General features: G+C 39.5%; 1 protein-coding gene across 1 annotated transcript in view; it reads right to left on the bottom strand.

Moving 5' to 3' along the window:
- Positions 1–5814: 5814 nt before the first annotated feature.
- Positions 5815–21081, bottom strand: part of LOC106068226 (fatty acid synthase-like) — a 46671-nt gene continuing 31404 nt past the window's right edge. The window contains exons 23-29 of the mRNA XM_056031598.1: positions 20808–21043; positions 18632–18816; positions 16540–16708; positions 14920–15166; positions 10257–10517; positions 7905–8069; positions 5815–7289 (exon numbers count right to left, since the gene is read on the bottom strand). Coding sequence (XP_055887573.1) covers positions 7276–7289; positions 7905–8069; positions 10257–10517; positions 14920–15166; positions 16540–16708; positions 18632–18816; positions 20808–21043 — 1277 coding nt within the window. The 3' untranslated portion in view covers positions 5815–7275. The remainder of the gene's footprint in view (positions 7290–7904; positions 8070–10256; positions 10518–14919; positions 15167–16539; positions 16709–18631; positions 18817–20807; positions 21044–21081) is intronic.

The raw sequence follows: 21081 nt of genomic DNA, 5'->3' as shown, positions 1-21081 counted from the left end.
AAAGTATTGCCCATTTGCCTATTATATGTTGCAAAATATTTGTTTTATGTAAAAATTCAAATGAAAGTGTTTTAACTGATTAATTGTATTAAGCCTTATAACTTAATTTTGCTATTACATAATTTCATAACATCGAACCGAGCCGAACCCGAATTTTAGACCTGACCGAACCGAACCGAACCCGAACTATACTCGTCATCGAACCGAACCGAACTCGAACTTAAATCTGACCGAACCGAACCGAACCCGAACTTTAAAAGTTGGGTTCGATTCCCATCTCTACTAAGACCCCCCGCCATTTTCCTTTTCTATACTTGGCTAACTGTGCGGGACACGCCATTTATGTAACGGCCCCTTGAGGAACAGCGCCTGGATTTTGACAAGGTTGTGGAAGTTTTTTTTACAACTCCGCACAGTGCAATGAGGATGCTCTCGCACCCCCTTAGACACCCCCACGGGAGTCTTGTTTTGCTACCCTAATCGTTTCCTCTTACGATCGTTTCCACCCGGGCGCCACTATGAGGCAGGGTAGCATGATTATAATCTTGTACACGTTATTTCTCCCACACCCAATCTCGGATGAAGCTGAAATTTAGCACAATTATTTCTTTTACCTAACAACACAAGAATCAATAAAAAAAAACAAGATTACAAAGACAGTTTGTGTGGAAACACAAATTCAAAATCGGCCCCCGAAGTGGTCCACCCAGGCAGGCTTCAATATTTTCAGAAAGAACATCCAAATGAAATTATATCAAAGACCAATGAGAGATAAGAATGGAGAAAGAAGGTTGACAGATCTTGTGTAGTGCCCCAAGTAAATGCAAAGTTAGATGTGAACCTGGCCTAACTATTTCCCCTTTCAGACCTTGTGGTCTATAGGGCAGATGATGTAAAGTTCATCTGTTTTTGTGGCCTACGGTTAACGAGGGTGTCATGTAGCCAGCACAACGACCAACCGCCTTTACTTTTCCCCAACTAATATCAGGTACCAATTGGAGCTGGGTGGACTCAGAGGCGCCTAAGGATTCCGAAGTTGAAAATCCCAGTCTTCACCAGGATTCGAACCCGGGGCCCCCGATTCAGAAGCCAAGCGCTTTACCGCTCAGCTACCGCGCCTCTCCTGGCCTAACTGAATCTTATAATTGATGTAATTGTTTTGAAAAGGCTCAATCTCTTATTTGAATGCTCAAAAAAAATGTAAAAAAAATTTCGCAATAAAGAAAAAATTCACGAAAATGAAGTTTACAAGATTATTATTCTTTTTAATTTAGGTCTAACTTATAATGCATACTAATTAGCTTTTTCTCTTTAAAAAACTGCTTGCATAACTGATTTTAAAAATTAGATTTTTCGCTTTCAGAAAAAAAAAAGTAGCCGTTGCATCAGAACTTTGAATGGTCTAAAATATTGTGATGTCGGATTTTCAATATCTTTTCTAGTTTACGAGATCTAAACGGGACGGACGGACAGACGGACAGACATTTCGCACAAAACTAAAAGCGTCTTTTCCCCTTTCGGGGGCCGCTAAAAATCAACCAATTAGTTAATTAACATAAACATCAAATAGGAACAATAGATAACTCAACAATCTTCCATGTTTATAAACTCTTCGCTAGCAAGCCTGTTTGACGTGGCAACGAGCTATTGGTCTCCACTGCCCACAGGTTTCGACGTCGCATGTTAGTGTTTAGGCCTTCTGTATCGAATGGTATCGATGAATCACACTTCCAGGGTAATCGGATATTCTTTGTCTCTGACGACTAGATATAAAGTTAGTGACGTTTTAGTTTAAGATGTTAATGTTTGGAAACATTTTAATCCCAGATTATAATAATTCTATTGATCGTCATCATGTTTATCTAATGCCATTTCAAATATAATAGCTAGTTGAGCGAATCTGTACTGTAGACATCTTCCTGTTTTTGTTGATTTTCAAACATTGGTGAGGTTAGTTCTAAGATTCACGAGGGTCATAGCTGGTTTAGTGAATCTGTTCTGTAGAGTTCATTCTGTTTTTGTTGATTTTCAAACATTGGTGAGGTTACCTCTAAGATTCACGAAGGTCCTAGCTGGTTTAGTGAATCTGATCTGCAGAGTTCATTCTGTTTTTGTTGATTTTCAAACATTGGTGAGGTTACCTCAAAGATTCAAGAGGGTCATAGCTGGTTTAGTGAATCTGTTCTGTAGACATCTTTCTTTTTTTGTTGATTTTCAAACATTGGTGAGGTTACCTCAAAGATTCAAGAGGGTCATAGCTGGTTTAGTGAATCTGTTCTGTAGACATCTTTCTTTTTTTGTTGATTTTCAAACATTGGTGAGGTTACCTCTAAGATTCACGAAGGTCCTAGCTGGTTTAGTGAATCTGATCTGCAGAGTTCATTCTGTTTTTGTTGATTTTCAAACATTGGTGAGGTTACCTCAAAGATTCAAGAGGGTCATAGCTGGTTTAGTGAATCTGTTCTGTAGACATCTTTCTTTTTTTGTTGATTTTCAAACATTGGTGAGGTTACCTCAAAGATTCAAGAGGGTCATAGCTGGTTTAGTGAATCTGTTCTGTAGACATCTTTCTTTTTTTGTTGATTTTCAAACATTGGTGAGGTTACCTCAAAGATTCAAGAGGGTCATAGCTGGTTTAGTGAATCTGTTCTGTAGAGTTCATTCTGTTTTTGCTGATTTTCAAACATTGGTGAGGTTACCTCAAAGATTCAAGAGGGTCATAGCTGGTTTAGTGAATCTGTTCTGTAGAGTTCATTCTGTTTTTGTTGATTTACTAACATTGGTGAGGTTACCTCAAAGATTCAAGAGGGTCATAGCTGGTTTAGTGAATCTGTTCTGTAGAGTTCATTCTGTTTTTGTTGATTTACTAACATTGGTGAGGTTACCTCAAAGATTCAAGAGGGTCATAGCTGGTTTAGTGAATCTGTTCTGTAGAGTTCATTCTGTTTTTGTTGATTTTCAAACATTGGTGAGGTTACCTCAAAGATTCAAGAGGGTCATAGCTGGTTTAGTGAATCTGTTCTGTAGAGTTCATTCTGTTTTTGTTGATTTACTAACATTGGTGAGGTTACCTCAAAGATTCAAGAGGGTCATAGCTGGTTTAGTGAATCTGTTCTGTAGAGTTCATTCTGTTTTTGTTGATTTACTAACATTGGTGAGGTTACCTCAAAGATTCAAGAGGGTCATAGCTGGTTTAGTGAATCTGTTCTGTAGAGTTCATTCTGTTTTTGTTGATTTTCAAACATTGGTGAGGTTACCTCAAAGATTCAAGAGGGTCATAGCTGGTTTAGTGAATCTGTTCTGTAGAGTTCATTCTGTTTTTGTTGATTTACTAACATTGGTGAGGTTACCTCAAAGATTCAAGAGGGTCATAGCTGGTTTAGTGAATCTGTTCTGTAGAGTTCATTCTGTTTTTGTTGATTTACTAACATTGGTGAGGTTACCTCAAAGATTCAAGAGGGTCATAGCTGGTTTAGTGAATCTGTTCTGTAGAGTTCATTCTGTTTTTTTTTTGTTGATTTACTAACATTGGTGAGGTTAGCTCAAAGATTCAAGAGGGTCATTGGGAGGGGGATATCAGTTACGTGGAGGTGGGGAGAGGATATGGTATAAAATAATGTTATTTTTCCAACACACGGTTGTCTCCAACGCCCAATCTCGGATCAAGCTGAAATTTTCTTTCATAATTAATTCTTTTACCTGACAAACAAGAATCAGCACAAAAAAAATAAAAATTAACCAATTGGTTATTAATTACCTTGTCTGATATCGTGAAAAAGGGAAAGAAATATTATTTGACTAATAAGGTGGTATAAGTTGAATTAGTCCCCTTAATAGTTTGCAGAAAGAAAAATTTCTTGTAATCACAACGAATTTCCGTAAGGATCAATAAAGCAGTCTTATTCTTAGCCTTAAATAATAAAACCTGTTATCATAAGCATCTCGCTGGCATAGTGGCTACCGTGTTGGCTTGAGGAGGCCTTAACCCTCGAGTTCGAATTCGGGTCACTTACTTTTTTTATATTTATAAATACATTCAAAGAGCTATCCCCCCCCCCCAAAAAAAAAAAAACTCCTTTCTGCCCCTACACCTTGCCAACTGGCCCAGATAGCGGTTATATGGACAGACTAAAAGCGTAAAATAGCGCAAAAACAAACACAACTGGTAAAAATATTTCTAATCGCACTGATTTATTATTGTTAGTCTAGGACTCTAGATCTATTACAAATTTATTTACATGACTGATCCAAACTAATTGATGCAATTACACGTAATATAAACTAATTTTTTTTTATTATGTTTTTTTTATAAATTTTGCTTGTTATAGCCTTGTATTCAAAAGTATTTAGAAAATAAATCACTGGCCTAGATTCCCTACATCTTAAAGTCTCTATTCAGGTTTATTCAAAAATGAGAGTCACTGATCAATTTCAAGCAACAGCTTGCGCGTCATCAATGGGACAATATTTTTTTTTTCTATATTTTAAATGTATTTATTTCTAAAGATATACAACTACATCCTAGACTAACTTTGGCCGACCTGTCTACCTTAAGTCTGAATATCACGAACCGGTTTTCCGTCAGTACGCTTTAAATCTATCCTCTTATCCTAAACCTTGCATTTTGAGATAATACACAGTAATAAGCAGTTCTTTCCCTTAGATAAGCTTTGTATTTTAAAAAAAAAAAGTTTGTTTCTTTTCATTGATTGAAACATTGCCTAGTTATTAAGAGCGCAATAAACGTCTATTACAAAAAGTCAGCAACTGTATAAAGGAGGGATTGGTTAAAAAATATATTGTTATAAACCTGGTGGTGGCACAGATGGGGGTAGTGATACGTGTGTAGTCAGCCGAGCCAAATCGCCCCAGGCCAGCGCTAGACGAGCGGTCAACCGTGACGAGCTACGACGGTCAGCCGAGTCGAGTATCAACAGGACGGTTCGGGAAGGATCGCCGTCGTGAACAGAGCTCAGGAGCGTAACGAGAGTTGTAGTCATCTGACCACCTAGAAACGTCGAGCGGCGTTCTGTCCGGTTGGAGAAGGCCAGTAGGGACCCTATATAAGAGCGGAGGCGACGCAGTCAAGACGGTGGAGAAAAGGGGCTCAATACAGCGAGGTTCACGACAGAAGGTTCACGGCAGGGGTTCAGAGCCCGGTTCACTACAGTCCGGTCGACTACAGCACAGTTCAGCGGTGTGGTTCTGTACCGAGCATTACGACGGTTCAGTGCGGAGTACTGTCAAGTACAGTTGAGACGGCTGGCGACTTGATCTTGGTCTGCGATCGAGTCCGACACAACGAGCCTAGTGTGTGAAGTCAGTCCTGAACTGTTGAACCCAGTGCAAGCCCGGAACGAGACGGAGAGGCCAGTGCAAGAGTTGATACGGCGGAACGGTGTTATCGGAGAGATATTTGTACAGTGTACGTGTTGCCAATTGTACAGTATTGGCTGTTATTTATTCAACTATTAAAGTGTTACGTTACTTTGGAGCCCTGAGTTGTCAAGTTCTTTAAGTTGGTGGTGTAAGGTGCAGTTTGCAGAGAGCCTGGATAGTGAGATTCGTAACAACATATATTTTACTTGTTACTTATGACTAATGAAGTTGTTCCGAATGACGTCAGAGAAACAAATATTTTTCTGACCAATTCCGTAACACGGCTTTAACTAGAAAACCTGTTGCAAGCATTAAATACAAAGTGTAGAATGGAATAGTAAAACGATCGATGGCTTCATATAGAAGTATTTTTTTATTTATGTTAAATAAATAAATAAATATATATAAATATCAATACAACTTAACGACAAGAGTTTCAATAAACAATGTGGCGTTTTTATTACTAATACATCGAAGCCAATTCAACACACAATTGGCTATACCAACTTCAAAAGCTTTTCTTGTACACAACAGAACTGCCTAACTTAACATTACAGGTCTCTCTAGTTCGTACAGCTACACTCTCGAGGACTCCCAATGTACCGCACAGTCCTTACTGCCTTGCTGTCCTGGACTCAACTGCCCTTTCTAACACACTGTCTCTAGGCCGTGAAGGCTCTCGATCACATGACCACAACACGGGTCATACTTGTCTATCGACAGCCGTTGACCCATGTGATTGGCCTGAGTCGTGTGTATCAGTAGGCCGCGCACACATTAACCCTTTCCGCCACTGGAGTTACTACATTATATATATATATATATATATATATATAACGTCTTCAAAAAAACACTAAATGGGTAACCCTCCGGTCTTTGAATTAGGAGAGGAACTCGTAACGTTGACAGCAGACGTGATAGCATGATTATCTTGTACCTAGTTGATGGGGGCCTCTGGAGAGGCAATATATCCTGGTTACGGGTAGTAGGGACCTAAGTGAGCGCAAGATGGACCTTTACTTCACAGTCATAAATATGCATAGTGATGTATACCAGTTTTGTGTCGCAGAGTGCTATTGTTAATAAAATTGTTTCAGTTACAAAATTAGTAGCACACCGGACAATTTGAAATAATTTTTATAATTCATCGTATATAAAACTACTGTCCAGTTTAAAACATAAAAAAAGAAAGCCTTTTTTTTTCATTTTAAGTAAACATAAATTAGTTTAAAGTTGATCAAACTGGACTATCTGATGTGTGGTTTTATGAAATAATGAATTTCGTCCCTTTACAACGATATTATTTGTTCTGAATCTGTTATAAAAAAAACAAACGAACACCGTTCCGTGATCCCTTTATGCATTCGTACTTTGAAATTGAACATACACATCAAATCGATGTGTCAGCCTGGACCACACAAAAATATATACAAACTAATCCAGCTTTCAGATTAACATAAATCTATATCAGAATATGAAAAGTCTTTGGATTTTTTTAAAAGAAAAAATGAAAAATAACGCATAATTGCTAAGTTGGTTTAATATAAGTGAGTTTTCTATAGGTACGGTAACTTCTGATTTCACATGTCACTAATTTTTATTTCTATGGTGAATTTGAGTAAGATAACAAGTAAATAATATTTGAATAGTTCAATGAATTTCGTTAAAAAAAACTTTATGATCTTCTGATTATTTATATGAGAAACAGAGTTTAAAAAATAAAAACAAGAACATCTGGCTGTGATGACACAAAACAAATAAATAAGCTCAGAAAGTTGACATGTAGATTTAGATTATTGTGATTCGGATCTGTGGAGGCTTCTTTTCATGAGCCCAAGTAGCTTTTGTTTACCTAACAATGGTGCAGTCATACGTCATTGCATTCTTGACGTGCGTTCATCTGGAGGCATCTGCAGACAAGAACAGAGGGAGATAACTACACTAAGTCAAATATCTATTGGCGTATGAAAAAGCATGAGCACTGAAGCTGTTGCCTTTTTTTTTTTTTTTTTAAATAAATTCTTTTTTTTTTTTACTTTTTTTTTTTAAACAAAGCTTATATCAACTCACTCTGTCTGTCTGTCTGTATGCATGTCATAGAGTTTGAACATGTTTTTTCTCCCTCTTTGCCATACTCGAATCAACTTAAAACTTTGCACAAGTATTTATTGAACCTAACAAGGCATATCCATACAGGCTATTACGTAATTAATTGTAAATGGAAGCGGGAAGCTAAGAATACTCTGATCAAGTTAAAACTTTGCACAAGTATTTATTGAACCTGACAAGACACGAACCTGCGTATCTGCCCAGATGACCATGTAATTGATGGGGGGGGGGGGGCTAAAAAATAGAATAAAATACCTAAATTTATATTTATTAAAGAGCGGAACTCTTTTGTAAATCGGGTAAACCCAACCGGCAGGCTGCGGGTCATATCCGGCTAGTATATTTGAAAGTATAAAAACCCAACCCAACTCTTGCATTTTGTCAACGACAGTGATATTTTTGTGTCAGCCACTGACCCATTTCTCGAAGTTTCTGAAACGTCAGTGTCTTGACTTCCTTGTTGCTGAGTGAGACGTTGACCGACTTCTCCAGCAGCTGCTTGACTTCTGATGTCATGATGGAATCTATGCCGACATCCTGAAGCGTAATGGAGTCTGTCAGTGAGTCTGGGTCCTTGAGAGCTGCAGAAACACAGAGAACAGAGATTCAAACCCTGGCACCGTCACATGTACAGAATAAATGTTTAGATCTTAAGTGAGATACATTGGTTCCGAGATCATGAGTTGTTGTTTTTTAACTCTATCTCTCCGTAATTATTTTCCATGTTCAGAAGGAAATTTAATTTTTACCATTTTGTATTTCACTAGCCTGTTAGGGTTAAACTTCAGTAATGGTTTTCTTTTAATCTAGTGGAGTCAAATCAACGATGGTATCGTCCAACAGGAGAGAAAGAGTTAACTTGTCATAATTAATTTGTTTTATAAAGTTTATATAAATCACTCCGTCGGTATTCTTTTATCTGCATTTTCACCCACTTCCCATTCTTGGTCAAAGTTGACATTTTGCACAATTATTGTTTGTAGAAGACAATGCATGAATCAAAAAACAAAATTAAGCAATTAGTTTATCAGATAATGGTAATTAATTAATTTAGTTTTTTTTATAATCATATCAATCATTTTAAAAAAGGGAGATAAATCTTGCAATATTTATAAATATGGTAGTGATAGTGAGGTGTTTTCTCTTATGCAAGCTTTGCTTATTTTTTACTAATTTTTTTTTTTTTTTAGCTTTTTCCTCTTGTGTGTGTGTGTTTAGCGATTATGAAAAAAAATGTTAGTGGAAATCTCAGACTAAGTTTCTGTTTATATAGATCAGTCGAACGATGAATTTGATGGAACAATGAATTTGATTAGTGTCTGGGTTTGGATTCTTACTTGGCTTGGCTTGGCTTATTAGGGGTTAGAATTAAATACTACTTTGATAACAATTACTATTAAGAACAATTATGACTAAGCACACTTCAACTCCAATGGAAATATAGATAATCCTTTTATATCCCGGAAGCGCGGTGGCTGAGCGGTAAAGCGCTTGGCTTGGCTTCCGAACCGGGGACCGGGGTTCGAATCCTGGTGAAGACTGGGATTTTTAATTTCGGGATCTTCGGGCGCCTCGGAGTCCACCCAGCTCTAATGGATACCTGGGAAAAGTTTGGGAAAAGTAAAGGCGGTTAGCCGTTGTGCTGGCCACATGACACCCTTGTTAACCGTAGGCCACAGAAACAGGTGACCTTTACATCATCTGCCCTGTAGACCACAAGGTCTTAAAGGGTAAAAATTTTTTTTTTTTTTTTTTTTTTACTTTTTTTTTAAATATCCGATAGAGCACACAAAAAAAAGGACAGCCACTCTCAAGAAATATATGTACAGGGGGAATAAAAAGAGACAACGACTTTCACACTATCATACAAGAGGTCGTTCGTAAATAACGTCACGCTCTAGGGGGTGAAAGGGGGGGGGTGTTGAGAAAATGTAACACTTTGTGACAAGGTGGTATGGGGGGGGTGTGTTATACCGATTTTGTGACGTCACAAATCTAACTCTTTTGAAAAAAATCACAACAAACGTTCACATCCCACCCTCCAACAAGACGCGAGCACAGAAAGACAAAAGAATTATTCAAAGCAAAAAAAAAAGACAAAACGAAATCCTTGTAGTTTTGGGGAAACGCAGGTGAGGAGAGTCTGGAATGGAGAGATGAAGATCTCATTTGAAGACAATTTGATTTTCGAGTCAGCTCCTCAAGCAGAAGAAGAAAATCTTCCCGTGTATACTATCGATGAGCACATGAAACTTCTTTGGGAAAAAATTTTGATGAGAAATATATAATTTGAAATACATTTTTTTTTTATTTTGTGACGTGACGCAGAGGGGGGAGTCTTAGAATTTGTGATACTTTGTGACAAGGGGGGAGGGGGGTGTCCAAAAAAGTCATTTTTTGCGTGACGTCATTTACGAACGACCCCCCAAAAGGAAACACATTCAAAACCATCACGTGTAGACTGTTTACATTCATGCCTTGGGAAAAAATAAACAAAGGGATATAACTTTTTCATTCTTAAATAGTAACAAAGAAATAACACATTCTCTCTCACCATACCTGCCCCTGACAATTAGATGTTTTTAGCGTCACATCATCCCAAACCTGTTATGTTATTCTTAATGTTTTTTCTCAGCATAATGAAGCCGAAGCCGGATTCATCAACATTTGCTGTAATGCTTCCCATGATACACCATATGGACAATTGTATTTTTCTAGGCCAAACACACTCCCCGCTTCCTCATTCCACCATTACGGATCGTACCTACCCAGTATTTTCACAACTTGGTCCAAGATGGATTGTTTAACTGTGTCATTGTCCTTGTTCACGTGACTGGTCTGCAGCGTGTTTTTCACAAACACTCCCACCACTGGATGGCCACAGACCAACGCTTGCTCCATGCAGTCAAAGCAAGAGTCCAAACTTTGGGGCAGGTACTGTGAGATGTACTGTGTGCTGAAATCTCCTTCTTCTAATCTCTTCACCACAGTGCCCACACTACCAATCCAACCCCACTGGATTGCAAGTCCTGAAACAGATTTGGCTGGATAATATGGTGCAGTGGCGTAGCTAAGGTGTGGGGAGGGAGTCCGAATTAGAAAATCGCCCAGGGCACCCACCTAAGGGGGGCCCCAAATGAGTGTCCGAAATTTGATTTTACATTAAATATTACACCATTATCTCATGTCATGTCAAAATGTAGGGGCCCCTAAAGAGGTCAAACCATCCGGGGCCCCCAAATCACTAGCTACGTCTCTGCCTACATGCACGTTCGTTAGTTCAAGGCTTTTAAAAGAAAACTTTTTTCTTCAAAGCTGATCATAGCTTTAATTACATAAAAACATATTTACACTGATGAGTTTCCTAAATGTAGATCTACATTAACTTACTTCGACATGAACGTCTGTTCATTGTTTAAAGCAACGTCTTCACCAAATGCGTCATAAGTACAGCCTACAGGCCCTGCCACAGCCCCATTTATAATGTCAGAAGTCAAATATATTTTAAAAGTTTTCATATATGTCCTTTAAAAAATGCAATTTAATAATGATATATATATATGTGTCAGTAGCATGTAAAAAAAAAGGGTATGCCTCGAAATGAATCCACACCTACGTAGTTTGTGGTAAGTACGAAAACACGTATAACTTATAAGTAAAGCGTTTGACTGTCAAAAGAGTTGAGCCGAAGGCTCTTCGAACTCTAGGCGTGTAAGCCTGCTTGAACAAACCGTTCTGTCTGGAAGAGATCCAACTCAATGTCTATGTAAAACATTGCTATATCCGATATATCCGACACTCCGGGCGCATGGATTAGAATGCATGGCCGTCATTGGCCGAAGGGAACCGGGAACCCCCTCCATTTTCCAATGTTGTACCAAGCTAACCGTGCAGGACTCGCCATTAGTGTAACGGTCCCTTGAGGAACGGCGCATGGAATATCGACAGGGACGTGGAAACTTTCAACTCCGCACCGTGCAATGGGAAAGCTCTAGTGATCGCTTCCACCCGAGTGTCACGTTGAGGCAGAATAGCGTACCCGAGTATAAGTAAAGCCGGTCAGACAGTAGTAGTTACTGGATATAAATAGCTTACAAAAGGGATGCCATCCGCTCGTAACGTGTGTGGATTTAAAAAAAAAAAATATTTGTGGACAGATAGTAGCATTTGCGAAACATAAATTGCAAAAAAAAAAAAAAAAAAAAAAAAATCCTGAAAAAAAAAAAAAAAGTATTGTTACGTTCTTCTCTATCAGGCCTTCTGTAAACATACTAAACACAACACAGCACATCTAACACAAGAACTTGACAACAAGAGCTTCAATAAACAATGTGGCGGTTTAATAACAAATACATCAACAACAGCCAATAAAAATAATTAGCTACACGAACTTCAAATGCTTTCTTGTACTTAATAGAACTGCCTACTAAACACTACAAGTCTATCTCTGTCTACTTCTAGACTCGTACAGCTACATTTTCAAGGACTCACTTTGTAGCATACAGTCCTTACTGCTTGCTGTCCTGGACTCTACTCACTCCTTTCTAACACGCTCTAGTCTCTGGTCCGTGAAGGCTCTCGTCACATGACCACAGCACGGGCCATATTTGCGTGTATTAGCAATACTGTCCCTTGTTCAACAGCCGTTGACCTGTGTGATTCGCCTTAGTCTCGTGTGTCAGTATCTTATCTTATCTTATATAATACAGACGTTACTTCAAAAAAGAAGATGATTAGTAGGTCACACACACACATTAACCCTTTCAGTCCGCCACTAGGGTTATAACAGTACACAAGCTCAAACCTTAAGGTTGCTAGGTGTAAATCTCGTTGATACGAAGACGTGTTGATTTAAAAAAAAAACACAAAATACACAAGATATAGGATGGCTGCCTGGTCGTGCGGTTTGCGCGCTGGACTATCGTTCAGATTTATCGATGGTCCAGGGTTCAAACCCTGTCCGCTCCCATCCCCGTCGTCCTGAGGGAGGTTTGGACTAGGAAGTAATTATCTTCAACTCTGAAGGAACATCCGAAACATGTAAAACATTTTACAAAGATAAATCTACGCTACCTAGGAACCGCATTGCGAATGCACGATTGTCTATAGATCAGGGGTCTCAAACAAGTGGATGTGGCCCGCGAAATAATTTTGTATGGCCCGCGGCCATGTCTGCAAATTAAAAAAATAGATAAAATTTACAATGAGCACATATAAGCCGTGAAATGATTTACAACTGCAAAAATCAGTAAATGAGGTGTTCGCCCACTGCAAGTGAAGATTCTGTGAAGGCAAGCTTTGTTGTTAGCGAAATGATAGCAAAGGCATCACGACCATTCACTGAAGGCCAGATTGTAAAAGAGTGTATGCTACAGGCGTGTGGAATTATCTGCCCTGAGAAAAAGAAACTCTTGGAAGGCATTAGTTTGCCTGCGAACACAGTTTCAAGCAGGATCACCGAGTCAGCGACAAATGTTCAACAGCAACTGATTGCCGCTGCAAAAGACTTTGTAGCATATTCCATTGCACTGGACGAGTCTACTGGTGTAACAGACACCGCATACTGTGCTGTATTTATTCGTGGGGTCGACGAAAACTTGAACATTGTTGAAGCGCTATTGGACTTACTAGCAATGAAAGGAAAGACGACTGGACGAGACGTGTTTCAAGATTTGGAAGCTTGTATTGACAGCTGTGGGCTACCGTGAGAAAAACTTGTTTCAGTGGCTACGAACGGTGCATCAGCAATGTGTTCAGAGAAGGTTGGTGGTGTTGGATTAATGGTATAGAAACGGTATCAGCTCAGCTTGGCGGGACCTTTTGCTGCCAGACACTGCACTCTGTCCCAAGAAGCACTCTGTGGTAAAAGTCAACAAATGAAGAACATGATGGATGTTGTCGTGAAGACGGTGAACTTCATATGTGCACGGTGTCTCAACCACAGACAGTTTGTGTCATTTCTAGATGATTTAGAAACGGAATACGGAGAGTCGCTTTATCATACGGAAGTCAGACTGTTGAGTCCTGGGAAAGTGCTGCAGAGATTTTTTGAACTGAAAAGGGAAATAACATTGTTCATGGCAATGAAAGACGGAGACATACCTCAGCTCAGTGACCCAATGTTTTGTCGGATCTTTCTTTTCTTACCGACATCACGCAACATTTCAATGCAATCAATTCAAAACTACAGGGCACAAAGCAGCTGATTACCGTGATGTTTGACCGCATCAAATCAATCAGATACAAGCTGACTTTGTGGGCCACTCAGCTGGCAGATGGAAACCTGGCTCATAGGTCTTTTCTACATAGCATTACGGTTGAACCACAGCGCCTGAAATACTACGTAGACATCCTCTCCAGACTACTGGAAGAATTTGAACACCGCTTTCAGCAATTCACTGCTCTCGAACCACAGATTTTCCTTGTTGCCACTCCGTTCGCAGTGGAAATGAAAAACGTTCCAGAGGAAGTCCAGATGGAACTACTGGACCTGCAATGTGACACTGTTCTGAAGCAAACATACGCTGATGTTGGTGTTCCAGATTTTCTACCAGTTTCTTCCCAGAGAGAAGCTTCCAAACTTATTCTGCGCAGCTACTAGAATTCTTGCGATGTTTGGGAGTACGTACGTTTTCGAACAGTTTTTTCCAGACTGAAGATCAACAAAACAGCATTACGATCAAGACTGACTGATGAGCATCTGAGAGCAACCTTGCGGCTTGCCACTACACGCGACTTCAGGCCTAACGTCGATGGTCTGGTCTCTGCCAAACGCTCTCAGCTGAGTGGACAGAAACATGAGTGACGAGCCATCTGCAGTTGGCCTAGTAATTATAGTTGTTCTTTTTTTCTTTTGGAGGAGGGGGGGGGCAACTACAGTTTCTGCTTTTTAATTAGTGACAGAGACAACGTCAACTTATTTTAGTAATCTAAACTGCCTGTGCATGTTATAAACTACACTAAATGTAATTAATAATTATAAAAACTTTATTTTAGCATTTAACTGCAGTGACAGTAGTATTCGTAAAATTTAATTAAAAAACATTCTCTTTTTGTGGTGCGGCCCGCTGAATGGTTTTTATTTTCCACTGTGGCCCACATGCTGAAATGAGTTTGAGACCACTAGATTAGATCATACTTTGGGTATATAACTACCACAAAGGGTTAGGGTTAGGATACTACGGACATAATTTAAATTCTTTTCACAAATTGAGCATCGGTTCGATTAATTGGATGGTCCGATTAACTGGATGGTCCGAATAAGTGGAATAATGCAATTTGTTTCAGCACTTTAGGATTCGGTCCGAATAGCTATGGTCTAATTCAACTGATTCGACTGTTTTAATGCCACAAGAGTCTTTTAAACGCCCATCCCGTATCATACTTCTCTGAGTAACTTCTGTGAACAAAACGGTTCTCAAAATGTCTTACCGTGTAGCCCATCAGCAACTCTTTTCTCACATACCCTCTCCATGAAGGAGTTCGCATAGGCGTAGTTCGTCTGCGCTGGATTGCCCCTGGCACTGGTCTGCGAGGAGAATGTGACAAACCATACGCTGGTGTCCTTGCACAGCTCTCTGGTCAGCTGGTCAAAGTGAGACGTGGCATTGACCTTTGGTTCACAAGCTGCTTGGAATAATTCATTGGTCATTTTGTCAAACATCTCATCTGAATTCACCTGAAGAAACAAAAAGTCAGTCAGTGAGGAAAACATTAAGCCAATTAAACTAATAATGAATATATGATACAGTGTTGTGTTTTTAAAACTTTTTCCTTAACGGAACATTTCGCACATTCTTAGTATTTAGCGGGACACTTTGCTTATGTTTTTAGAGAGATTAATTCGCGTGGTGGCCTGCAAGTTAATTTTTTCACTCGTTCGCGGAACACCTCTTCAGGCCTCGCGGAACACCTCTTCAGGCCTCGCGGAACACCTCTTCAGGCCTCGCGGAACACCTCTTCAGGCCTCGCGGAACACCCCTTCAGGCCTCGCGGAACACCTCTTCAGGCCTCGCGGAACACCCCTTCAGGCCTCGCGGAACAACTCTTCAGGCCTCGCGGAACAACTCTTCAGGCCTCGCGGAACAACTCTTCAGGCCTCGCGGAACACCCCTTTAGGCCTCGCGGAACACCCCTTCAGGCTTCGCGGAACACCTCTTCAGGCCTCGCGGAACACCCCCTTCAGGTCTCGCGGAACACCTCTTCAGGCCTCGCGGAACACCCCTTCAGGCCTCGCGGAACACCCCTTCAGGCCTCGCGGAACACCCCTTCAGGTCTCGCGGAACACCCCTTCAGGCCTCGCGGAACTCCTCTTCAGGCCACGCGGAACACACCTTCAGGTCTCGCGGAACACACCTTCAGGCCTCGCGGAACACCTCTTCAGGCCTCGCGGAACACCTCTTCAGGCCTCGCGGAACACCCCTTCAGGCCTCGCGGAACACCACTTCAGGCCTCGCGGAACACCCCTTCAGGCCTCGCGGAACACTAAGGTTCCGCATACACAGTTTGGGAAACACTGCCTATGTATGTATAAACTATCAAAGGTAATCGCAAGATTCTTATATTTAAAAGTACGAATAACCAGAGCAACGCCAAGTTCAATCATTGCTAATATTTAGATTAAGGTTTTACGGTATACAGATGTATGCAATCGCGGCATGAAGCTCTTCATAATCGACACTAGCAGCTGGTAAAAAAAGTGGCGCTGGATAGATCCACATGGAGAGCGAGCATAAAGGAAGGGTCCTGGATTGCAGATGCCATACACAACAGTAGTAGAAAGAAGGGTGAAAATGAAACGGCGTATGGTGATTACAGATGCCGAACCTGTGACCGCAGCTGTGCATCAAGGATTGGCCTCTTTAGTCACACAAGAAGTTGCAAAGGGAAAAGATCGTCTCTCGAGACGTAAAATGCCACAGAAACAGAATATCTAGATTTATTGGAAAGACTTTATATTCGTTATTAAAATAGATGCGACTATGTATGCTAATGAAACAAAGAATGCCAGGAGTTTTTAAACACGAGTAAACAACATAAATGCACACTTGCCATGGAGGCGTTGAAGATTCCTCCAAGTGGAGCCAAATTGGAGGCTTGAGCTAATAAGGCTGAGGCACTTTTCAATGAAACTGAAGCTTCTGTACTGGTCAGAACTGTGACACCAAGAGATCTTAAAAGATTGACCTTGTACTGCTGATAGCCAGTTGTTAAACCACGTCTGAAAATATAATAACAACTTTTATTCACTGTTGGTCTGTATGTGTTAAAGATCAGATGGTCTTATCTTATAGATTACAGACGTTACTTCAACAAAGAAGATGATAAAGTCCTAAGCATTTTATGTGTCAATCTAGTCATGCATGTTAATCAGTGACTTAAGCTCTGCTAAGTCGTTGGTTTTCCTGGCTGACTCAGGCAACCTATTCCATTCTCTAATGGCACTAGGGAAGAAGAAGCACCTCTACGAATTTGACCTAGCATAAGGAATAATGAAATGTTCTTTTATCTTTGTGTCTTTCTGAGTATCAAGATAGTTCAAGAAATTTAACTGCCTTCGTCAAAAGAAAATTCTTTAGCTAGAAGTAGAAATGAAATGTGCTAAATTTCTATTGGTCTTGTTTTACAGTTCGTCAACATCATATTATGTTACAGGTAAATTAAAATGTAAACTTGAAATACCCCATATTAACCTGCAAATCTTTACACATAAATATATAGACATATAGTTTCTACTTCATCACAGTATCAAACCGATGCGCTCCTTGGTCATGGCCACTTTCTTATATGCTTGTGAGTCACGGACGCTAACTGCAGAGCTAGAGAGGAGGATCCTAGCAATGGAATTGAAATGCTACAGAAGGATCCTAGGTATCACATTTAAAGACCGCATCACAAACCAAGAGATTAGAGACAGGGTTACTGCAGCGATTTGACTCCATGATAACCTGCTAACTATCGTAAAAGAAAAAAAAAACTCAAGCTAAAATTCTATGGCCATATTAAAAGGTCTTCGGGGCTCGTTAAGACCTCCCTTCAGGGAACAGTACCAGGAAAAAGAAGAACAGGCAGACAGAGAAAGCGATGGGAAGAAAACATAAAAGAATGGATGGGCCTGCCATTGAGAGAGGTTCTAACTAAGGCAAATGACAGAGAGAATGAAGAAAAACGGTCGACAAATCTTGCATGGTTCCCTAACGGTCCAACAGACTATTGGATATGTAAAGGTAGGTAATCTCTGTAATAACATCAAGACTGTAGGTCCATAAAAGCCAAAGAAGTCTGTAATATTAATGTCACGCTTGCCCGCAAAATATAGCAGCTGGCCAAGCGTATGACAACTTACCGGGTTATTAGGTAAATTGTGTAAGCCTGTGTTTAAGAAAAACAACATTGTTTATGTTATTCTAGATATTTCGAAGACGCTGAATAGCTGTTGAAAAAAAATTAGTAATACTTAGAGAAAAATAGAGAAGATACGATACCGAAAGAAAAGAATAACGATGATGAAAACAATCCAGAAAATTCCTTGTACGATACTATATTAGTGAGTCAAATCTGACTATCAAGGTCGCAGTTCAGTAGTTGGAGTTCATTATGAATAGAACACACACAGACAGCAGTGAGATTCATAACAAACGAATATTCACATTTGACTAGAGTAACACCTGTAGTAAAATCACTAAATTTAGAAAGCCTTCAGGACAGAAGACTCAAAAGTAAAGTAGCAATCATACATAAAACACTGAACCATAATCTTCAAATACAAAAACAAAATGTAATAAAACACTCTGAAAGACACAAAGATAAGGGCATATTCCTCGTCCCATATGCTAGGACAAATTTGTACAAATACTCCTTCTTCCCTAGTGCTATTAGAGCATGGAATGGGTTGCCTGAGCTAGCCAGGAAAACCAGTGACTTGGCAGAATTTAAGTCATGGGTTAATATGCATGACTGAATGCATGACGCGTAGGACGTAATCATCTTCTTTTTTTAAGTAACGTTTGTATTATATAAAATAAGATAAGATAGATAGTTATTGATCGTCAGAATCTTCATCTTTTTTCATTCAATGGTGCTATTATATGTTCGTCGAGTTATTCTATTTGGTTAACATATATATGTAAATGGGGATAATTACCTTGAAGAAAGCACAACATAGCGACACCCTCTTTTCACTAACCAGTGCGCTAGTTCAAGGCCAAATCCTCCAAGGCCACCAATGATAACATACGATCGTTTTGGATGGCAGAGGGCTCTTTTTCTGGCAGATACTTGAGGCAGTTTTGGTTTGGTCAAAAGGGCTTCCGGTCTGCCATCTTGCACCTGAGATCAATTGAACGTTTATTACAGTTAAACTTTGGTTATAAAAAAGATGGTCATGATCTTTGACGATGGAAATAAATTAAAATTGAGTAAACAAATCCCTTATATCAGCAGGGGAAAAAAATATTTTAAAGAAAGTTTGTTTGTTTTACAAGTTTCGGATGTTCCTTCAGAGTTGAAGATAATCTACTTTCTAGTCCAAACCTCCCGCAGGACGACGGAGGATGGCAGCGGGCAGAGACGAATGCCGAACCATATTCCAGAGAGCATTCCAAACAACCAGCCATCCGTTCAAGCACCGGCTTGTATAACTCTTTCTCTCCAAACTGACGGTACCAGCGTTGATTCCACCAGAATGTGGTAGATAATTACGGAGAGAAAGAGTTAATCACATCAGATTTTGCCCAGGCTCAAGAAGAAACCAAAACTAATGGTCGACCATGGCGAGTCCATTGTCTTTTGGTGACAGAGATTCCAAGGAAGAGTCAAGAATAACTTAATCATCTATAAAATTATTTTTTGTGAGAATATTATAGGGAAACGATGCAAGATATTGGTGTTGCTGGTTGATATTTAGTGGTGATTAGTTATATATGGCTCCCTCTGTCTCGAAAGGCAATGGACTCGTCCAGACGAATCATTAGTTTTGTTTTCTTCTTGAGCCCGGGAAGAATCTGATGTGACTTAACAAGTTGATTCAGGAGCGGTAAAGTTTGCTGTCAGGGAGAGGTATGGCGAGAATGAATGTTAGTTTGATATTTTGGTATGATTGTTATATCCCCTTGTTATGAATGCGAAGTGTTGCACGTGTTGTGAACTGAGTGATTAAGTCTTCGTTGAATGTGCGAGAGAATGTGTTAAGTCAGTAAGGACTTGCTCCCTGTCCAGGAAGGTTAAGCGTTTACTTCCTGGACTGGTATTTATGCATTTATATATTTATAAGTTGATGGACTGGTGTTTTGTGTATTTCATAAGAGTGATATAATTGTGTGCTTTATTAAGTATTAAAGTATTATCGATATTCGTGAATATAAGGTGTTAGAGTTGATGTATATTAAGGGTTCGTATTTGAGTTAAGCAAGTATTGAATTATAATTGAGTAACCAAGAAAGTACCAAGCAAGTATTATTTAATATTCAAGAAACCCCTAGTGAGCCAAGTCAAGAAACAAGAACAAGAGTCAAGCAGCAGCAGTATATATATATATATATATATATATATATATATATATATATATATATATATAATATAGAACCCTGACCCTATAGAACAGTTCTTGCTCTTGGGGGCATCTTTTGTAAGGCTTTCTGATAGTGCAGCTTTCTGATAGGACAGCTTTCTGATAGGGCAGCTTTCTGATAGGGGCAGCTTTCTGATAGGGGCAGCTTTCTGATAGGGCAGCTATCTTTTCCGTCCTCTTGTCTAAGTCTGTTTCATTTCATTTGCTCTAGGCGAGGCTCTCTACCAGCGATGAACTGTCTGTCTTCATGCTGTCTCATCTGCTACGATTTCCTTACACAGTTATGCCTGTTGTCCTTAGACCTCGCTTGCAGACATCTCTGTAGGCTGGTGATGGGCGTCAATTGGGCCTGGCTCCCTCCGCAAGTTCAGCATAGACGATATCCTTATTAATTATTGGCCAATGTCGACGCATCAATAGTAAATTCTTAGTCAGGTCAAGTTATTTATGTTTGATGTACATTTTCGTTCATCGTTGGAGTATTCATTTAATTTGATTGATTTTGAAAATATTAAATTCTAATCAACTTAATTTCAACACTGTGCAACTACAGTGTATTACTAAATTGGATTTTTCGAGCGTGCAGATGTAATTTTACTTTGGCAGATATAATTTAATTAATAAAAAATTTGAACTAAATAACTCTCAAATTAAAGAGTGACATATATATTTAGATTCAGAAATGTAATAAAAATTAATCTAATTAATTAAATCGGGGGCCTAGACATAGAGTAAAACAATTATTACTCACCTTAATGATAATCTTTTTATTGTGAAGTTTGTTGGCAACATCACGGATCACTGTTTCAACCTCGTCCGTTTTATAAACAATGTGATCCAAAGGCTTGACGATACCCTTTGATATTCCCTCCATTATACGATCAGCTATTCCCTTTTTGATTTGTAGAGACTTCTCGTCTGCGCTGTTCAGCACTCTGTGTAAGTCTGCTATGCTGACGGAAGCCATTTTTTCACTTGCACAACGAACTGTAATGTGTAGACAATCATATAATGAAGACGTGAAT

The sequence above is a fragment of the Biomphalaria glabrata genome, chromosome 1 (genome assembly GCF_947242115.1).
Source record: "Biomphalaria glabrata chromosome 1, xgBioGlab47.1, whole genome shotgun sequence".
Classification (NCBI taxonomy): domain Eukaryota; kingdom Metazoa; phylum Mollusca; class Gastropoda; family Planorbidae; genus Biomphalaria; species Biomphalaria glabrata.
Note: the sequence above shows the minus strand (reverse complement) of the source record. Positions and strands in the feature narration are given on the sequence as shown.